Genomic DNA, 22109 nt, shown 5'->3' on the forward strand with positions numbered 1-22109 from the left:
AGAGAGGCTAATAAATTAGGAGGGTTTTGGAAGTCTTGTCCCTAAATTGGGCAAACTGGGAACGAACAGGGAAAACTAGCTTTGATATCGGCACGCATCCCTTATAAAATTCTCTCACTTAACGCGGTAGACACAGCATTTGCATGCACATTTAAAATTGTGCGCCCATATCTGCACGTCCAGGCTATTTTATAACATGCGTGCACATATGTGTGGATGTGTCTCTGGATGCGAGTCAGCAAATGTGTGTGTAGGTGCATCCACATGGCTGTTTCAAAGTTACCATCCCAGTGTTTATTCTAAAACCTTGCCAAGAAATCGCTGTCATGTGGGCTGTGAAAACAACAAAAAAGTATATGGCAGCACCACAGGTGGAGGTGCAGCAACACTGGCGGGATTCTGTCTCAAAAAAAGAAGAGACTTTTCCCCTTTTAGTCCTTTTCCTTCAAGGGACTAAAGTTTATGCCCAGTTTGAAGGCAGATGAATTTTGGAGAGTTCAGGTAACACTGGACAGTATACTAAATCATAAATTCACCTCACTGAGGGGCAACTGTACTAAAAGGTTTTCCCGTTTTTTTTATTTTTAGTGTAGCAGACTTGCTTGGTTCGGTATAACCAGCAGTCTGCATGTTCATGCAGGGATTTCAATTATAAAATTGAATCCTCTCTTTTAAATATAAAGTATATGAATCTTTGCAAGTTGTGATAGCTTTAATTGAACCAACATTTTTCAAGGATGATGTTACACATGAGGTTCTGAGACTCTCTCGTCAGATGTGCATATACAGTACATGAACCTTCTGGCTGGGATTGTTGGCAAGATAATATGGAAAAGCTTGCACAGTTGCTGACTGTACTTAAAGTTGCAGAGAAAAGAAACCATGAGATTCTATTGTCTAGCCTTTAGGGGAATAAATATTTTAAATGAAACGCTGGTCTCTGGAAAGTGCTATAGAAGAGGGACTGCAACATTAGATGTACATTTTCCGCTCTTTGATAGCTTAGGAAAACATAATAGCCTAGCACAGCGGTTCTCAACCGGTGCGTCGCGACACACTAGTGTGTCGCCAAGCACCGGCAGGTGTGTCGCGTGGCTCCCGGTCCCTCCCGCTGCTCGTTCTTCCCTGCTGCCGTTGCCGCCGGGCTATCAGCACGTTCAAGCCCAGCGGGAACGGCAGCGGTGCAAAAAAAAAAAAAAGCTGTGGCATCCGCGGCTGGCCTTTTCTTCTTCCCGCGCCTGCATTCCCCCCCCCCCCGGACCCGGAACAGGAAGTGGTGCGCGGGAAGAAGAAAGGCCGTGCCGCAAGAGAACCCACGCCTCGCGCGCCATCACGGCACACATGGGGAAGCGCTGCTGCGGCCGTATGGCCAACCGGTCTTCCTGTTCGGGGGGGGGGGAGCGGAAGCGCCGCGTGCAGCTTCCGCTTCCTCCCCCCAATGCAGGAAGATCAGCTGCCTCTCCTGCTGCCACCCGTTCTCCTGCTATCTTCGGACGTCGGGCCGTATGGTCCGTCGATCTTCCTGCTTGGGGTGGGGGAGCGGAAGCGTCGCGCACAGCTTCCGCTTTCTCCCCCAGAGCAGGAAGATCAGCTGCCTCTCCTGCTGCCACCGGCCTCCTGCTATCTTCGGGCGTCGGGCCGTAGGGTCCGCCGATCTTCCTGCCTGGGGGGGGGGGGGAGGAAGCGGACGTTGTGCGCTGCGCTTCCGCTACCCCCCCCCCGACAGGAAGTTCGGACGCCCGAAGATAGCAGGAGTCCGGTGGCAGCAGGAGAGGCAGCTGATCTTCCTGCTCTGGGGGAGAAAGCGGAAGGGAAAGGAGAAAGCAGCATGAGCCTCCCGCGATCGATGGAATTCTTCCTTCTTGGCCTGCGGGGGCTGGAGGAGCAGCTACCATTTGTGCTGGGGGGGGGGGGGGAGAGGAAGTGAGTGACAGAAAGAGAGAGAAGCAGCCAGCCAGCCTGTGTGTAAGTGAGAGAATGTGTGTGATTGAGAGCCTGTGTGTAAGTGAGAGAATGTATTTGATCGAGAGTATGTGTGTGATTGAGAGAAAATGGTCAGAGAGCTGATGTATGTGTATATGTGAGAGACAATGAAAGTGAATGCTCAAGGAGATGACTGATGTGTATGTGAGAGTGTGAGACAGTCAGGGATGTGTGTGTGTGTGAGAGAGAGAGAGAGAGAAAGCATGGAAGTGAGAAATCTGGGTATGTGAGAAGCATGGGAGTAAGAAGCCTGGTGTTGTGGGGGTGTATGTGAAAGAAAGCATGGGAGTGAGAAGCCTGATTAGGTGAGAGAGAGCATGGGAGTGGGAAGCCTGTGTGTGTGCATGTATATGAGAGAGACTGGTTGGTAAGGTGACGGTGTGACTGGTGTGTATGTGAATGTGAGAGAGAGAATGTGATTCAGGGAATGAGAAGCCTGTGCATGTGGAGAGCGAGCATGGAAATGAGAGAGAGACTGGGTGTGTGTGTGTGTAACAGAGAAAGTGATTATGGGAATGAGAAGCCTGTGCATGTGAAGAGAGTGAGCATGGGAGTGAGATCCTGGGTGTGTGTGAGACACAGCATGGGAGGGAGAAGCCTGTGTATGTAAGACAGAACATGGAAGTGGGAAGCCTGTGTGTGTGTGTATGCATGAGAGAGATCAGGTGACGGGTGTGTGTGAGAGAGAGAGAGAGAGAGAGAGAAAGTGATTATGGGAATGAGAAGCCTGTGCAGGTGAAGAGTGGGCATGGGAGTGAGAAACCTGTGTGTGTGTGAGACACAGCATGGGAGTGAGAAGCCTGTATATCTGAAAGAGAACATGAGAGTGGGAAGCCTATGTGTGTGTGTATATGCATGAGAGAGATCAGGTGACTGGTGTGTGTTTGCGTGTATGTGAGAGAGAAAGAAAGTGATTATGGGAATAAGAAGCCTGTACATGTGAAGAGTGAGCATGGGAGTGAGAAAGCTGGGAGTGTGTGAGATACAGTATGGGAGTGAGAAGCCTGTATATCTGAAAGAGAACATGGGAGTGGGAAGCCTGGGTGTGTATGCATGAGAGAGATCAGGTGACTGGTGTGTGTGTATGTGGGAGAGAAAGAAAGTGATTATGGGAATGAGAAGCCTGTGCATGTGGAGAGAACAAGCATGGGAGTGAGAGACTGGTGAGTGTATGTGAGAAAGAGAAAGTGATTATGAGAGTGAGAAGCCCATATATGTAAGTGGAACACGGGAGTGGGAAGCCTGTGTGTGTGTGTATGGCATGAGAGAAACTGTTCAGGAAGGTGACTGGTGTGTTTGTCAAAGACTGGGAGATGATTGGTGTGTGAGAGACAGAAACTGGTCATGGGGGCATGACTGGTATGGTGTGTGTGTGTGTGAGAGACATGGGCCCTAAGGAAGAGGACCATGAGTATAGAGCTTAGCCACTACTGCTGCTTCTGGTGTGTGCTACAGCCTGCATGGAAGAGGAGTAGGAAAGCTGCTGGAGGGGGTAAGTAAAGGTGGCTTTTTAAGTTTATTTTTCTTGATTGACTGCTATTTTAATTATTTAATATTATGTGATGTGTCTGCTTTTTTTTTAAATATTTTACTGGTGTTTGGAGAATTTTTAATAGTTTTTATGAGTTTTTAATTGTTGGATGTTATTCTGTTCATAGTTGTTGTGAAACATTTATTCTGCTTATTAGTATAGTTTTACAATTATTTCTGTGTGGGGATCTATAGCTGCTTGCTAGTTCTGTTTTCCTAATAAGAGGTGTATTGGTTTTTAGGGCCTGATGTAATATTTGTAGTGTTGCCTTTTCATAGATAGGGTTGCTCCTGTTTGAGTGTATTCCATAATACAGGTGTAACTGTGTGTGGATTAGTTTATGTGCATTACTACAGATCCTGGGAGTATGTTAGGTCGGTTCTGTGTCTGTTACAGAGATATTTTACTAGCATGTAAGTGTTTTATCAGTCTTATTTGTTGCGTTTTCTCAAGAGGACATGCATTGGTGGTAAACTGCTGTCTTTTCATAAGTAGGGCTATTGAGCCTGAAAGTAGAAGGAGTTTGAGTTGCTGTTACTGAGATGACACCAGAACCAGAATATCTTTTTTGTAGAGTGAGTTGAACGGGGAATGTCATAATTCTGCTTTACATCCATTATTGTGGATCAGGGGGGTTCCCGTGGATGCAAACTGTACATTTACATCTAGCCCTGTGACGATCATGGGTCAGTGTGTCACGCATGTGAGAACCATCTGTCAGGTGTGTCCCGACAGAAAAAAGGTTGAGAACCACTGGCCTAGCATACCTTAAATAATTAAAATGCAAAAGGACAAGTAATTTTATACATTTTATAGTAGTGCTTAGGGCTTGCTTGACGACTTGCTGATTCAGAACATTTGAGTTCATTGAAATGTATTTAGGAAGTTTAAAAACTCCTTTTTCTGTGATCTGTGAACTTCCTCAATGCAGAATGTTTTCCTTAGTTAGCTTATTGCTCTAGCAATATGTATGCAGTTTTGAAGAGGTTTGGATCATGTGCAGCCCATCTTACAGTTTTGTTTCTAATTATTTTTAGGTGGCTTTTTTTCTAGCATCTTTTCCAGTTTATTTGGAACTCGGGAGATGCGAATTTTGATCTTGGGACTGGATGGGGCAGGAAAGACCACAATTCTGTACAGGCTACAGGTTGGCGAGGTTGTCACCACCATTCCTAGTAAGTGCTGGCTTAAAGGCATAAGAGTGTGTCTGTGCTTTTTATACTGTATGACTATTCCTCTGCAGGGGCGGATTGGCCTATCGGGGGATCGGGCATCCCCCGGTGGGCCGCTCGCTCTGGTCACGTGGTCTGCCGAGCACGGCCGCGGCAGACCACGTGGTAATCTCCCGGAATCCGCCCCTGATCCCCTGCATCTGAATGAACTGCAGCGCCCTTGCCCACACTAAGAGCTTCAAAATCTAGCATGACAGGCGAAGATCCTGGCACACGTCCCACTAAAGTAAATTACTCGAGGCTCCCGTAGGCACATAAGAGACATTCAAAGAAAGGACCCTAAGCATAATTATGTTCTTCCCCCATCTTTGGGTTGTAGCTCTTCTTTCCTTTTTCATGTAGAAATTTACACACTACTAGCTCATCTTCCACAGAGAGCAAGAAAAACAGGGGGGAAAAAAGGTCCCTAAGCTGCTGTTAGATACTACTGACCTGAAATATACCTTACTTGTAATGTGGCTACTTTTGATGACAATACTGAAATAGTTTTCCTTTTCCTTTCAGCAATTGGTTTTAATGTTGAGACGGTAACCTACAAGAACCTTAAATTTCAAGTGTGGGACCTTGGGGGTCAGACAAGTATCAGGTAATAACTTTAAATATTCAAATCGGACCACAGGGGGAGTTGTATTAGTTTTCACGTGATAGTCTTAATATTTTTACTTTCAAGTTCAGATTAGAAATCTCCTTCTATGCACTGCCTTTCTGATGTAGACACATTCCACATTTTTCCTTTCTTTGGCTGGGATAGGTGGCTGGATTTGCTGGAAGAACATCACAGCTATTTTACTTCAGCTCTAAAGCTCTGTGATTAGAATCCTATTAAGCCACTGTAATACCTTCCTTGGTTATACATTTTTTTTTTATTAAAAGTAATCCTGTATTATGTAGTCTTGTTTTCTGCAGCTGCTGGTCTTGCTGTCTGGTTACTTCTTTCTTAGGCAAAGTTAGTTTTTAAATTTGTATTTTTTCTTTTTTTAAGAAGAAACAACAGTTTCTTTGATTATACTAACAACCCTTCTCTGGCCTCAGTCTTCAGCCATTTTGTCTTTTATTTCTAGTCTAGACCTACTAAAAGTGCTGCAAGCTTGAGTTTCATACTGATGAGGACTTTAGTTTACTTAAATCCAAAATGGTAAAAGTCATTAAGGAGAAGCAGCTTTCAGAAACTTCAGACATCTGTCTCAAGAGGAAATAAATAATTGAGAAGTAAAAAAATTTTGTTCAAGGTGCCAACTGAATTGTGAGAAACAAAAATGAGATGGCATTGATCATTGGGGTAGTTTGGATCTGTAAAATCAAATAATGCAAGCATGGTACAGTTCATCTCCAGGCACTTATGTTTTTTAAACCTCTAGTTTGTAAACCAGGGTTTCCCCAAACTGTGGGTCAGGACCCCAGATGGGGGTCACAAGTGCTTCCTCTTCAGGCACACGCATCAGCAGTGTTACTACTGGAAGTCAGCATGGGGTCTGTGAGCCAGCATGTGCTCATAGGCTGTGCAGTGGCACTACCATTGTATGAGTTTCTGTGGTAACAGGAAGCTCTGCAAAAGGAGGGATTAGGGCTACTGCAGGGCCTGTTAACTTGGACTAGCTCGCAGCCTCTGTGCTGCCTTTCATTAGTAACACCGCTGTCGCTTGCAAATCATTGTTGGGCTTGGAACCAGCTTTGAGGGGAGGGCTGAGAGTGCATGGGTTGGTGGCAGTTGCTCACCCACTGTTAAATCTACCGAAGAGAAAAATGTTGCCGGGGGGGGCTTTGAGGGACCCATCTGAGGATGATTCTGACTCCCGGGAGGAGGATCTTGGGGGGTCCTTCAGGGTTTTCTCCCGACTTTGTACTCCTAATGCACCAGGCCTTCTTGGCCAGGAGGGCCCACAAGAGTGGGACTCCCTGGCGCAGGGGGTCTGGAGGGCTACCTAAGAAAGCACCCCAGGGGGCGGATCAGCGAGTGGCCACCAGGATCCATAAGGTGCAAGCCCCGAGGATCTGGTGGGTTACGCAGGATGTACCCTCAGAGGACCATGGAGAGGGTCCTAGAGGTTACTCCTCCCTCAGATGGTCCAGATCCGGTAGATGAGCCCGGCCAGCTTCCTTCTATGGGAGGGGATGACCCCAAGATGGTCCACTTGTTTCAACGTGAGGAATTGGCTCCTCTGATCCCACTTGTCCTAGGGGAGCTAAAAGCTGCAGATCCGTTAGTGGAGCCGAACCAGGACACGGTGGATCCGGTCATGGCAGGCTTATGGGGTCTGGCCAAAACTTTTCCCTTTCATGAGATGGTAAAGCAGTTGATGGTTCGAGAATGGGATACTCCTGAGACAGGGCTTAAGATCAGCAGGGCAATGGACAAGCTGTATCCCTTGCCTGAAGATACTCTGGAGTTGCTGAAGGTCCCTAAGTTGGATGCATCCATCTCAGTGGTCACAAAGTGCACCACCATACCCGTGGTGGGTACAGGGGCTCTGAAAAATCTGCAAGATCGGAAGCTGGAAGTGCACCTTGAGAAAATTTTTGAGGTCTCTGCTCTGGGCATTCGAGTGGCAGTCTGCAGCAGTTTTATGCTCCAGGCCAGCCTCAGATGGGTGCAGCAGTTGCAAATTGCTAGGGATCTTGAGCCCCAGGAAGCGAAGCAAGTGGAATGTTTGGAGGCTGCAGTGGTCTATTGTACAGACGCCTTCTATGATCTTATTCGTACTTCTTCCTGAACAGTGGTGTCGGCGATCTAGTCTAGGAAGCTCTTGTGGCTGCGCAACTGGGCAGCGTACATTTCGTCAAAGGCCCAACTTGGAGTGTTCCCTTTCAAAGGCAAGTTCCTGTTTGGAGAGGACCTGGAACAGCTGATTAAGCAGCTTGGAGAGAACAAGGTGCACAAGCTTCCTGAGGACAAGCCTAAAGGACTGAAAGGATTTTCCTCCAGTCGCTTTCGTTTTTGTGGTCAAAGGTGGTTCCATCAGAGCAGAGCTCCAGGTGCCGGCCAGAGACAGGCCTTGGGGAGGTCTCAGTCTTGGCCCCAATCCTTTTGAGAGCGCAGAGCAAGCCATGATGGCCAAGGAGTTAGTGGTGCCAAGTCCTCTCAGTGAGGTGGGGTCGGCTGGCTCTTTCCCTGGAGTGGGTCAAGATCACATCGGACCAGTGGGTTCTAAGCGTGATTGAGCGAGGCTACGCGTTAGAATTTGCTCGACCGCTCAGAAACCTGTTCATGGAATCTTCCTGTGTTTCTCCAAAAAAGAAGCTCGTTGTTCAGCAGACCATCCAAAGGCTGAAGAGCCTGGGGGCTATCATTTCTGACCCCCTGGAGGAACGCGGCATGGGCCATTCCATTTATTTCATCATTCCAAAGGACAGCTCCCTTTGACTAATCCTGGACTTAAAAAGTTAAACAGGGCTCTAAAGTTGCCATGCTTCTGCATGGAGACTCTGCAGTACAAACGGGAGCGTTTCTGGCGTAGCTGCACATAGGGATCTGTCGAGACCATCAGTGATACCTCAGATTTTATGATCCTCTGACAACATTTTCCAGTTTTGCGCTCTCCCATTCGGTCTCGCCATGCCCCGAGGACTTTCATGAAGGTGATGGTGGTGGTAGTAGCAGCAGCCTTCCAGCGAGAGGGCGTTGGTACACCCCTACCTGGACGACTGGCTCACCCACGCAAAATCCGAGGAGCTCTGCAAGCAGGGGGTGGTGATGGTTCTGCACCGCCTGAGATCCCTGGACTCGGTTGTCAACCTGGCCAAGAGTCATCTTTCTTCGTCTCAGTTTCTGGCGTTCTTGGACTCACATTGCGATACCTGTGTGGGCAAGGTTTTCCTCTCACAGGAATGGATTCTCAAGCTGTGTGTGCAGGTCTGAAGTCTCTTACGAACCTGAGTGCCCAGGGTCTGGGATTACTTGCAGGTTCTTTGTGCCATGGCATTGACCTTAGATCTGGTCCCATGGGCGCTTGCACATATGGACCTTACTACTGTCACAACAGTTTCATCTCCCGCTTCCACTCACTGGGGTCGCCAGATCAGGCTTTTTTGTGGTGGCTTGGCCAGGACCATCTGGAATGTGGGTGGATCTCCTAGCTACCTCAGTAGTCAGTGATGACAACCGATGCCAGTCTTTCCGGTTGGGGGGCCTGAATACCAGGGTCAGTCGGTAAAGAGCCATTGGACAGCGGAGGAGGCAAATTAATCGATCAAGCGCCTAGAGACCAGAGCACTGCGTTTGGCTCTGGAGAAATTTCTTCCCCTTCTGCGCAACCAGCCGGTCAGTCCTCTCCAACAATGCGACAACTGTTGCCTACATAAACCAGCAAGGAGGAACCAAGCGGAGGTGCTAATATCTTGGGCGGAACAGCATCTGTCGTTGGTCAACCCCGCTATATGAGATGCCGCCAATGTGCAAGCAGATTTTTCTCAGCCGCCAGAAATTAGACCCAGGAGAGTGGGATCTGTCACAGTGCCATGGACCTGATCTCTCGCAGGTGGGGTAACCCTCACATAGATCTGTTGGCAGCCCGATTGAATGCCAAGGTGCCCCATTTCTTCAGTCTCAAAAGAGATCACTGAGTGGAAGGGGTTGATGTTCTGGTAGTACCTTGGCCGCACGCCATCCTTCTTTACGTGTTCCCTCCTTAGTCTCTGGTAGGAAAGGTAGTAATGAGGATAGAGGTTCATCCGGGGCCAGTGCACCAGAGTGGCTGCGGCGGTCCTGGTTTGTGGATCTAGTCAACCTAGCAAGTGATGGGCCTCTGAGGTTGGGTCATCTGCCAAATCTTCTGCAACAGGGCCCTATATTTTTCGATCAAGTGGATTGCTTCTGTCTAGTGACTTGGCTTTTGAAAGGCAGCAGTTAAGAAAAAAGGGCTATCCAGAAGCACTTATTACTACTCTGCTGTGAGCTAATTAGACTTCTACTTCCTCCACATATGTGCGGATTTGGAGGATCTTTGTCTTTGTATGGCTCAGGGATTTTATCCTCATCGCGCTTTGATCACTGCAATTCTGTCCTTCTTGCAAGGTGGCCTCGAGAAGGGTTTATCCTTTAACTCCTTGCGGGTCCAGTTCTCAGCCCTAGGATGTTTGAGAGGCAAAATTCATGGGTCCGCTTTGGCTGCTCATCGGGATGCGGATCAAACTTTGTCGCATTCCAATCCTTGTTGGACAACTTTTAAGAAATTCTGAAGTTGTTGAGGAAGGCGATCTGTCAAATCATGCACCTGCTTCAAGAGATTTCTGTAATATTGGCCCATATATAACTGGTAGCAAGCAATGTGGTCTGCCAGCATTGAGCCCTGGAAGACCTTATGGCCTAGGGCATCTAGGGCCTTGTGCTTGCGTCCTGGAGGGTGGAGGCATGGGTATGGGACCTTTTTGCTTTAAGGGCGGACTCCACTACACAAATTGTTGTGGGAGGCGGTACCTATCTAACCTGCTAGATGACTGCGTCAGTCGTCTTGTTTACCAGAGGGACCTATATTGGGTGTTGCCAGAGTCTGCTAACCAAGTCCTTAAAGATATCGTGGACTGGGACCGCGACTACTTTGGTAGCATCCACGAATTGATGGATCTCCAACATCTTGTGCCTGGAGTCCTCTTCAGTGAGGAGCTGGAAAGGGACCAACTCCACAATTGCCCTTACAAAACCTGCGAAGGTCAGGTCCTATGGAGGAGAGGGTTCTGAAGTTAGATCCTCAGAGGAGGAGGCAGAAGGCTCATCTTCTTATGGGTCGTACTGGTTGTCAATTTCACTCCCTGGCGATGCTAGTGGGGGTGCCTGAAGCACTGATTTAGGCCGGGGCACATTGGGCACTGCTAGTCCTACAGGCACAGACAGTACACTTGGCCCTGGGGGCATCATAGGTACAGGGGCATTGACTGAGTCACAGGCCAGGGTAACCCGAGGCTCATTGGCTGTAAAATTGGTTGGGGAGTACAACCAGGGCCAACAGCCCTTCCTCATTGGAGGAAACCTCGATGGGAATTTTTCTCACCGTGGCCTCACCAGTGCCCCTCTTGAGAGCGAGGGTTTCTGGGGTATCAGCGCAGCTTGCATCAGCAGTGCACAAAGAAGGAGGTCCAAGCGCTCCAACAACTGTGCTACCATGGATAGTGCAGACTCCGGCAGAGGTACTGAAGGGAGCCGGTGGCTCAATACCCTGCAGGGCTCGCCCCACCGTCAGACGCATCCTGCACGCCAACTCTTCCTTGCATGCTATCGATGACAGTACAGCTTGCGGAGGAGGGGGAACCGGTGGCTGGCGCCAACAATAGTGGGCACCGCCTCGGGCCCTTGACTTCGGGCTGTGATGCCTCATCAGTACAGGGCCGCTTCAGGGATGTCTTGGGCAAAGCCGGCATCTTCCCGAGCTTGGAGCCATAGGAGGAAAGTGACTGATGCCAGTGCTTCCTCAGTTTCCCCCAGCACAGAGGATGAAGGCAATGACCCAGATTCTAGAGAAGGAGGAAACAGATCCAGCACCGATCTCCAGCTGGGGTATCAACAAAGGAGAAGACAAGATGGCTCCAACACTTCTGGGGTCGTCTTTGTGTGTCGATGCCCCCGACAACAAGGTCGAAGGATCAGACTTCCTGGTGCCAAACAATTTATCCATCTTGTCCAGGCATGCTCGACTACTCTTGGGGGTCATCTGAGCACAAAAAGGACAGCTGCACACATCGTGCGAGGGCCCCCAGGCACAGGACACAGACCTCATGGGGGACTGTGATTGACATGGTCCAAGGGCACTGGGGGGCAGCGGCGGAAACCTGAGGAAGTCATTGAGAAAAATAACTGCTGGTCAATGGCTGGGAGTTACTGGAGGACAGCACAATCAGTGATCAGCTGTGTAGAACACGAGTAACTTACCGCAATGCCTCTAACTAGGGCCCGGAAAGAATTAAGGGACCCAGCATGGAAAGGAATGAGAAGACTCTAAATAAACTTTTTTTTTTTTTTTTTTGAAGAAAAGAGCGCAAGTTCCATGTCCATGAGGCAACAGCTCCTTAGAAAAGTCTAGACTGAAGAGGGACTCTGCATGGACGTATGGATACTGGCATGCTGGGCATGCTCTGTGTGCCTAGTCAAAATTCTAGAAACTGACAGACGTTTTCTGGGCTGGACTCTATTTGATGATGTCTACTATCCTGCTTGTCCTAGGAGAAAGCAGCAAAATTTGTTTTTCAAATTTAAGACTAATCTGATGACATCCAGTTCTTTAAATATCTTTGCTGAGCATTACCAGTTGGTTGTCTGAGTTAGAGAAAAGGTTTTTTTTTTTGCCTCAGTGGTTTTGAGTGGGGCTTGGATAGCGACCTATCTTATTCAGGAATAGTTTGCATATGTGCCACTTGACTGGTCTGACTGGATGAAGAGGAAGGTGAAATTATTTCTTACCTGATAATTTCCTTTCCCTGAGTCCAGTCAGAGCAATGAAGTCTCTCCCTATGCTGCCAAATTTGATTCTGTTCTCTCTGCTACTGAAGGAAGAAATAAAAGGAGATGACATATGAGAGGAGTAGGAAGATGGAGCATCCATTATTGCACTGCTTGGCATGTGAGTGGTCAGTTTTATTTTTTATCTACATTCTGCTTCTTCTGCAAATCAAAAAAAAAAAAGGAACAGATTTCAGTCTTGTTATATTGGGATAGAAGTTGCTACAGTTAGCTTGTTACAGAAATACTGACAGGTTGGTGTCAGCACAGGGATATATAAGGAGTGATATCAGCGAGCCTATTGATCTGTCTCCATCTACTGGTTGGTGAGCTAACCCACTGGTCTGACTGGACTCAAGGAAAGGAAATTATCAGGTAAGAATTTCATATTTTCAGATAAATTGCCCTCCTCATACATTTGTGACTAGCTTTATAAAGCTGTGCCCCCTTCAGGCCACTGCAACCACACTAGCTTATCAAGGTTTCAGATGGGCAGCATTTGAATGTGATAACTCTCAAGCAATGCATGCAGGCTTATGAACTCAGGTTGTGTTCTTTCCTGAACTGACAATTCCGGTGAATAATTGCACTTATTGCCAGAGAATACCAACTCTGGCAGGAGCATAGCCTGTGTCGCTGAAGCATTCTGTCTTCTGTAACTCTGAAAATCTCAAACAGAACTGTGTAAACTGAGCTTCTGTACAATGTAGTTTCAGCAGGAATGTTTTGTCTTAAGAATGTAACTCTTAATTGTTGAAATAGTGTTGAATTTTTTTCCTTTTCTTTTTTGACCATCTTATTACTTTGTTGGTTTCAACTAAATTTTGTGGTGTATAAAGAGCCTGCTCTATTTTGTTCCAGACCGTATTGGCGCTGCTATTATTCCAACACAGATGCTGTCATTTACGTAGTGGACAGCTGCGACCGTGACAGAATTGGAATTTCAAAGTCAGAATTGGTAGCTATGTTGGAGGTATGAAAACAGCAATATGTATGTTCATGTTTTGTCATCTATATGTATATAAAAGGCTTATGTCTGTCACATTGTCATGTGGCTGTGGCTATCAGGTGGTGCCCTGAACAGTGGAAGGTACACAGTGCAAAGATAATATGCTTTGTTTGCACACAGGTTCTCATATACAGCTCTTCTCTTAATTTAATTAAAATAATATTTATCTCTTCCGTTTTTGTTTTGAAAATTTACATCCATTGTGAATCAGACAACCTAAGCAACACTGCATACTTTTCACTAATATGCTCTGTCTACAAAGCCTTGTCTCTCAGGATTCCACAACAGGCTCCTCTCCCCCCCTTCCCCCCCATACACACATAAGGTGTAGTCTTCAGGCATTGCCAAACCCCTTCTTCAGTCACCACAGTATGGGGTCGACTGTGGCCCTCTCCTTTTCTGGCTGCTGTGGGATGGGAAGTGTGGCAGGCCTTATCTGTTGGCGTTGGGCAGCCCTGATTTTGTGAGCCTGAACCCTAAGTGAGTAGGCCATGGCCCACCCAGACCCATGCCACAATTATGAACTGGATAAAAAAATAGGAAACAAACTAAGACTTAACCGGTCAGTTCTGTCAATAGACGATGGTAAATAATGCAGGAAATCTGTGCTACAACCTTTTTAATCTTCTATAACAATAGCTATATAGAATTGGGCAGTGTGAGACATCTAATGTACTGTCAATGTAGCTTATATATACTTGCTGCTAATTACATAACAAAATACAATATTTAACATTTTCACTTTTTTAAATTTATAGCTATTATGGACCAGACACCCTGAGCAAGGCCAGGCAGTTTTTGCTAGTATAATATAAATTAGATTTTTTTCATTTAAAGGATTCATTACATATTTTTCTCAAAAGCACTGATTGCCTGTGTGTGCGCCATGCTTGAAAGGTTTAAATTGACTAATGCTTGTGTAAACGCGGCGGCTGTGCATCTGCACCAGTTTGAGACTGCATATGTATTACACATTTGGGGGAGATTTTCCAGACTGTCTGCTTTAGGTCAAATGCTTACCTGTGGCTCTTTCTCCAGGTTTCAAAGCAGGAGTATGCATGAAAAACAACAATCGTAGAGTTTGAAATGCAATCCAAGTTTTGTGTGTGTGTTTTTAGCTGAGGGAAGTTTTCAGATAGTTAGTTTGTGTGTGCAAATTAGTTTACCTTGGTAAATGGCTTTTGAAAATTGCCCTCCCCTTGTCTCTACTGGATAGTGCAGTGCTTCTCAACCTTTATTTCATGGCACACTTTCAAGCTTGTTCAATCCTCGTAGCCCTCCAAACTAAATTTTACACGATTGTCAACCATTGGCAGGAGGAAAGTCCCACTTTTTACTGGTGTGCCTTATTCTGCCAGCTTCAATCTGACATCCTGCACTTGAGAGCGGCAGGTCCTGTAAGCACTAGCAGGGCGCCACACATTTGACCATCAGACTGATGCTGGCAAAAGAGTTGCATTCAGGTGGTAAATGCTGCTTGCCTTCTGCCAGTGGGGAGGAGGATAAAATTACCCGAGTTCTCCTGAATGAATCTGGGACACTTGCACTCTATTGTGCTAGAGGTGAATGAACAGCTTATTTTTTTGAGGGGGGAGTGTGTCTGGTGCACTGTTCTCATGGAAAATTGTGCTCATCTACTCTCAAAATATACCTAAAAGTACATAAGTTTTGTTACAACAAAATATTTTTGAGCCCAGTACAAGGTGGGGATGTCCGATTTACCAGGCTAAATTAAAATTAGCCAACAAAATCCATCTATTCCCAAAGTGTAAATTCTAACGGGGAGACATTTCCATTTGAACTGGGTCACAGGATATTCATACTGATGAGTTAATATTCTATCAGGCAATGTTTGCTGTCTCTGGCCTGCTTTTTTTGGCTCGTTTGTGTTTTTTTTTTCCTCATTTGCTAGTCTTTATTTTTTCTTCTCTGGTGTTCTTTCCTTGAGTGGATATTTTTAATACTTCTCTTCTTTCTGCTCTTTCCTTGATGCTCTCCGTTCCTCATTCCTCCTCTTCTTTCCTACTAACTCTCCGTTCCTCATTCCCTTTCTCCTGTATTATCTTCCAGGATTCCCCTACCCCCAAATCCAAGGTCATCTCTCGCGCTCTCCTTTTTCAGTCCTCGTTCTCCCTCTCTGTACATCTAACACCCGATTTTCCCCCTCTCCCCTGGCCAGTCTTTTCTCTTCTTCTGGTTCCCCATCCCCAGATCTCTTCCCTATTCCAGGCCCCCCTTTCTCTCCCTAATCATGAATCATGTCTCCATCCCAGTACCTGGTGGTCTTTACCTTGGAGCTACAGGTGGTGCTGTACTTAAGTCACTGCAGCACAGACATTTAGGGCCTGGGACTAATACTTGTTCAAGCAAACAAGAGTACAGCAGAGAAGATGGGACTGCGGCGTGGAGCACTGGGGTAGGGGCTGCAACAGGGAGCAGAGGCTCTTCTCTGCCATTCATTGCTAAAGTGCCAGCTCCCTGCTTCTGCCTCTCCCTTCTAGTTGTTCACAGTGCTGTTTGGTTGCTGAGGGGGCTGAAGCAGCCAGCAGGATATTTGAGGTATTGTCCAATAGAGTCAGAGCTTAAGACCAGGGAGGAGGATTTTGCTTGGGCAGCTAGCACTGTGGCAAAGAGAACTTTCTCGAGGCACAGTGGGATAGTGCATAGGTGGTGTGGGCACCCAGCAAGCCTGCATAATCTCACAATGTAGCACCAGAGAACATTTTCCATGGAAAACAGAACAGCTGTGGCTCTGTAGAGTGGAAAGTCTCCAGTTCTCTGTATGTACCAGGATCAGTCCAGACCATGGGTTATGTCCCCCTTCCAGCAGATGGAGTCAGAGCAAAAACTGAGAGGGCGGTCCCTCATGACTGGTGCGCCCTCTGTAAACCTTCAGTATTTCTCTGACTCCAGCAGATTCGGGTTGCACCTTCGGGTCTCCCATTTTCTTTCTGTGAGAATAGTCTTTGTTGTTTTATTTCTCCTGTTTTCTTGTTAACACTTTTTACAGCTTTGCTGTACTTTCTATGGGCTGTCCTGCTGCAGGCTTGCAGGCAGAGCAGACCTGGCATCTTTTGTATTTATTGCTGTATCGTGTTGTGGGTAAGTTTAACTTTCCTTTTACAGGGCTGTCATTTGCTGCCTTTAGGGATGAAGTTGGTGGTCCAACCTCTCCCCCTTGATCCGCTGCCCGGAGATGTCGTTTCCTCAGGGCAGCTCCTAAGCTTCAGAGACTAGACATCCCTCTCGCTGGGGGGGGGGGGGGGGAGAAATGGAACGGGTCATTAAAGTTAGGCAGGCAGCGCAGGACTTTGATTTCTTTCCTGCTATCGAAGGTTTTGGGAGATCTGGGTTCCAAGCCCTTCTTTACTTGCCTCCATGCCGCGGCTGATGCGATGCAGCGCCTACGGGGAGCCCAGATCGCGGCTCTCCCAGGACGGCCTGTGTACTCGGTGCCTCCTGGGCGGGGAGGGCACCTCGAGCCCTAGAGGGCGGTCTGGTTCGCGCGCCAGGCTCTGAGAAGGTCAGCCCCTTTCCCATCCAATGCGGGAAGGGTGGCCATCTTGGATCCACTACTTGCTGCTCCAGCGCTGCCTCCCGGGGATTCAGACCCGGACGGACCTCATTCTCCTCTGGTTCTCTTTCCATTGCACCTCCCTGATGCAGAGCCACCCTCAGAGGACCCTCCAGCCCCTCCACTCCCCCCGGAGCCTTTTTCCACAGAATTTATTCTGCTGATGCATGGGGTTTATTTGGCAAGGCTCAGCCAGCACCAGGATGCGGTGTTGGCTCCCCCTCCTAAAGTGGTCAGTCTGGGGGAACTCCCGCCCTGGCAGGGGGGCCTCTGGGATCGGTACCATCACGGCCCGGTACAGCAACAGTATTTCCGGCCCTGCTGTTCCAGTGGCCCCTTCGGGATTCTCTAGAGTTCAGCCAGTTACCTGTCCAACCAGTCCTGACCCTCCACCCCCTGCAGTGGACCCTGATCTAGATGACCCGATGCCCTCGGCGCAAGTCGAAGGGGACGTTCCTCGGGTTCTACGCCTTTTCCAGAGCGATGAGATGGTTCTGCTTATCTCACATGTGCTGGCTGGATTAGATATTGAGGCTCCCCAGGAGGCTCCTGCAGCCAGCACTGCACCGAAGAGAGGGGATCCCGTCCTACCAGGGCTCAAGTTACCTTCGAAGACTTTCCTTTTTCATCCTATGCTCCTCCAATTGCTGTCCAGGGGGTGGAAGACTCCGGAGGCCTCGCTGCAGGTTGGCAGAGTGATGTACAAACTGTATCCACGCCCCGAGGAGTCCCTGGAACTACTTAAGGTACCGAAGGTGGGTGCGTCGGTATCAGCAGTCACGGCTAGGACACCTATTCCTGTGACTGGAGGAGCAGCCCTCAGGGATTTGCAGGTCCGCAAACTTGGTGTATTTGAAGAGAGTGTTTGAGACGTCCGCCTTGGGAGTTCGGGGCTGCTGTTTGTAGCTCCTGGATGCAGCGTGCATGACTCCGGTGGGTCCAACAACTACTCGGGACTCAGGACCTGCCTCCAGGGGAGGCACAACAGCTGGAAAGGCTAGAAGCCATCATAGTGTATGGCGCGGATGCGCTGTATGATCTTCTCCGGGTGCTGACAGGTCTATGGTTTCCGTAGTCTCAGCTCGGCGCCTGCTCTGGCTCAGGACCTAGTCCGCATATTCCTCCTCCTAGTCTCAACTCTGCTCCCTTCCCTTCAAGGGTAAGTTGTTGTTTGGAGAGGAGATGGAGCAACTTATTAAGTCGCTCGGGGAGCTTAAGGTACTTAAGTTACCGGAAGATCGTCCTCGGTACAAGCTCCACGCAGAACCGTTTCAGAGGACAACGGCGCTTCCACCAGGTGCGGCCAGTGCCCCACAGGCCGCCCTAGTCTAGATCGCAGTCCTGGTCTCATTCCTTTCGGGAATGAAGATCAGCCCGAGACACCCTCACCCAAGGGATTGCCACTACATCTTCACAATGAAACATTGCCGGCCCACTCTTCGATTCCCCGGATAGGAGGACGCCGCTTCTACGAGGAGTGGGTCACAATCACCTCAGACCAGGGTGTCCTGGATATTCTACAGAGACAGGTTTGTCTTTTCTCCGGGCGGACTTAAGGAAACAGGGCGCAGTATGTCAAAAGCTAGACTGCCTCCTGAATCTGGGAGCAATTCTTCCAGTACCACTACCGGACCAAGGACTCTGCTATTATTCAGTCTACTTCATAGCCCCCAAGCAAGAAGGCTCCTTCCAGCCAATCCTGGATCTCAAGATGGTCAACAGGATGCTCAAGATACCACACTTCAGGATGGAAACTGCGCTCAGGGATTGCTGCGGTGCACTGGGGAGAGTTCCTGGCGTCCTTGGACTTGACAGAGGTTTATCTTCGTATCCCCATCCTGAAGGAGCATCAGCGCTTCCTTCGCTTCAAGATTTTGGGGCAGCACTTCCAGTTCCAGGCCCTGCCATTCGGCCTGGCAACTACTCCTCACACCTTTACCAAGGTGATGGTAGTGGTGGTGGTGGCCCTGAGGAAGGAAGGGATCCTGGTCCCTCACTTTCTGGGAGCTCATTTCGACATCAGAGTAGGCACATGCTCTCTTCGTCTGGAGCGGGCCCAATCATTCCTTGCTCAGGTTCAGCGTTTTCGGGACCTCAGACTTCTCACAGCCTGGGACTATCTCCAGTTGCTAGGTTCCATGGCCTCCACGACAGATGTCGTGCCTTGGACCTTTGCCCACATGCATCTCTTACAAAGAGCATTACTCTCCCGTTGGAAGCTGGTATCTCAGGAATTTCAGGCTCCTCTGACAATACCGCCCCTACCCAAGGACAGCCTGACGTGGTGGCTCAACCTGGATCATTTGCTTCGAGGAGTAGAGCTAAAGGTTCCACATTGGGTACTCATTACAACAGATGTCAGCCTTACCGGCTAGGGCCAGTGTGCGGTCGGCACTCGACACAGGGTCAGTGGACACCAGAACAGGCAACTTGGCCAATCCACAGTCTAGAAACGAGCGGTCCATCTTGCACTGCAAGGCCGAGCAGTCCAGATCCTCTCTGACAACACCACGACTGATGTACGCCACAATCGTCAGGGAGGAATAAGAAGTCTCCATGTGACTCGGGAGACGAACAAGCTGATGCCATGGGCGGAACTCCAACCTGTCTCATCTGGCGGCGTCTCACATTGCAGGGGTGGACAATGTTCAGGCAGATTTTTTTTTAAGTCGCCAGCGCTTAGATCCTGGAGAATGGGAACTGTCCCAGGAGGCAGTGGCACTACTCGTCATGCAATGGGGGACTCCCTATCTGGATCTGATGGCCACACAAAGGCTCTGTGCATTTTCAGCCGCAGAAGGGAGCATGGAGCAGCAGGTGTCTATGCCATAGCCCTCCCATGGCCAAGGTACATCCTATGTTCCGTGTTCCCGCCTTGGCCCCTGGTGGGAAGAGTGCTCTGAAGAATAGAGGGTCACCAGGGGCCCGTGATTCTCGTGGCTCCAGAGTGGCCTTGTCTGCCATGGTTTGCAGACTTAGTCAACCTAGCGGTGGACGGCCCACTGCACCTGGGGCATCTGTCGACCCTCCTTCAGCAGGAATCAGTATTTCTCGACCAGGTAGATCACTTCTGTCTAGTGGCCTGGCTTTTGGAATGGCGCCAGCTGAGGAGACTAGGGTATCCAGCGGCGGTTATCTCCACTCTTCTCAAGGGTAGGAAGCCTTCCACCTCCATTTCCTATGTCCGAACTTGGAAAGAGTTTGAGGCTTGCTGCCAGTCCTCAAGTCACTCTCCACGGCATGTGACCATAGCCCAGATCTACAGCGAGGACTGGAGAGTGGTTTAGCCTACAATTTTCTCAGAGTTCCAGTGGCAGACTTAGGTGCTCTAGTTCCTCATTGGGATGGCCCTCCTCTTGCGACACACCTGGACGTGGTCCGGTTCTTGAAGGGAGTAAAGCATGTGAAACACAGATTCGCAATTTATGCTCCTCAGGGAGTTTTTGATTTTGATCCTTTGTATTCTTGGCGGGTCGCCCTTTGAACTGCTGTAGAGCGCTACCCTCAAGGACCTGAGGCAGTTTCCTTGGTTGCCATCTGTTCTACTTGCAAAATCTCAAAGCTGCAGGCCTTGTCATGTAGAGAGCCTTTTCTACGCTCTACGGATCCTGGAGTATCCTCTGGTATCGTACCATCTTTCCTTCCAAAGGTGGTCTCATCTTTTCATCTGAATCAGTTGGTGGAACAGCCATCATTCCAGGCTGAGGATTCCAAGGAGCTCTGGCGCCTAGATGTCAAGCGAGTCCTCCTTCTATATCTGGAGGTTATTACCTACTTCCTCTTATCAGATCATCTTTTTGTCTTCTGGAGTGTTCCCAAGAAGGGGCACTAGGCTTCAAAGACCACCATTGCCCGATGGATGAAGGAAGTAATCTCTACCGCCTACATTGGGGTGGGCGTTAAAGCTCATTCTCTCCGAGCTCAAGCAGCTTCCTGGGCAGAAAGCAGAGCGGTCTCTCCACTAGAATTTTGCCGAGCAGCCACTTGGAAGGCTTTGCACACTTTTGCGCATCACTATCGCTTGAATTTGCAAATCAACGACCTCTGGTTCTTTTGGGGCTTGGGTCATTCGAGCTGGGATATCAGTGGCCCACCCTATTTAAGGGAAGCTTTGGTACATCCCACAGTCTGGACTGATCTTGGTACGTACAGGGAAAAGAAAATTTATTTCCTTACCTGCTAATTTTCGTTCCTGTAGTACCATGGATCAGTCCAGACGCCCACCCTAAGGATTTTGGGGTTTTTTCTTTGGGATAATCCTTCAGCTCGACTGTGTAATCATTTCAGGACCTGTTTGGGATTGACTGAGGGTTCACATTGCAAGTTTGCCTATTCAGATTTACAGTTTGATGTTCAATTTAGTTGATATTCATTTTTGTATTGATCCATCCAAGGGGTTTTTCTTTGTTGCTTGCAAATTCTTAATACTGAAGATTTATAGAGGGCGCACCAGTCATGAGAGACCACCCTCTCAGTTTTTGCTCTGACTCCATCTGCTGGAAGGGGGACATAACCCACTGTCTGGACTGATCCATGGTACTACAAGAACAAAAATTAGCAGGTAAGGAAATCATTTTTTTTACAGCTTCCTGCTTCTTAGGTTGGCTGGGGAATCCTGAGAAACAGGGGGGGGGGGGGGTGTCTTAGTTATCGCCTAAGGGTTACACTTAGTGGCTGTATTCCAGGCCAATGAGTGCATGGCCCTGGCTAAGGACCATCTCTGCAGTGGCTAGACTGCATGTGTCGGGAGGGTGAGGGGGGAAATAAAGGGGCCTGGATCCCAGCCCTGGATGCAGTTGAGCTGAAGGCAATTACCAGGTCTTTAAACAAAAATAAAAAAATTCCCCCAAAGAACACCTGCAAGAAGAGGGTGCTTAACTTCACTCCTGAAATCTTTATTCAAATTGCTGATTCTTTTTGTGGTGCTGGCCAGTCATCTAGGGGAATTCCTAACAAACTGTGGGTTTTATTAGCAAGGTTCACAACAGGCTCTTTATACAGATAGGGGACCTGGCAGGGTGACAAGATGCTCCTCAACTTCATTTCTTGTCATATGAATATGGGATTTTTGTTTGTGTGTGTCTTTTGTTTTTAGGCCGATGTATGGGAGTGATTACATTTTAATGCTGCTTTTTTGATATGTTTTTCTTGGTTTTTATTGAATTATGAATGTTTTTATTGTAAATGCTTTGATCAATTTTGATATTCAGCAGAATATAACTTCTAAATTCCCCTACCTGCTGGGGATTTGTGTGATCTGTCTGTGCAAGAGAGACTGTTAAGCCCTATCAACAAACTCACTTTTTTTTTTTTTAATTCTGAGATGAATGCAAATTCCTTTTGAGGATGAATAG

At 48.3% G+C, this 22109-nt stretch overlaps 1 protein-coding gene across 1 annotated transcript in view; it reads left to right on the top strand.

The window, feature by feature from the left end:
* Positions 1 to 22109, top strand: part of ARL1 (ADP ribosylation factor like GTPase 1) — a 38385-nt gene that overhangs the window by 7638 nt on the left and 8638 nt on the right. Inside the window, exons 2-4 of the mRNA XM_029599718.1 lie at positions 4552 to 4689; positions 5251 to 5332; positions 13034 to 13145. Coding sequence (XP_029455578.1) covers positions 4552 to 4689; positions 5251 to 5332; positions 13034 to 13145 — 332 coding nt within the window. The remainder of the gene's footprint in view (positions 1 to 4551; positions 4690 to 5250; positions 5333 to 13033; positions 13146 to 22109) is intronic.

The sequence above is a fragment of the Rhinatrema bivittatum genome, chromosome 4 (genome assembly GCF_901001135.1).
Source record: "Rhinatrema bivittatum chromosome 4, aRhiBiv1.1, whole genome shotgun sequence".
Taxonomy (NCBI): Eukaryota; Metazoa; Chordata; class Amphibia; order Gymnophiona; family Rhinatrematidae; genus Rhinatrema; species Rhinatrema bivittatum.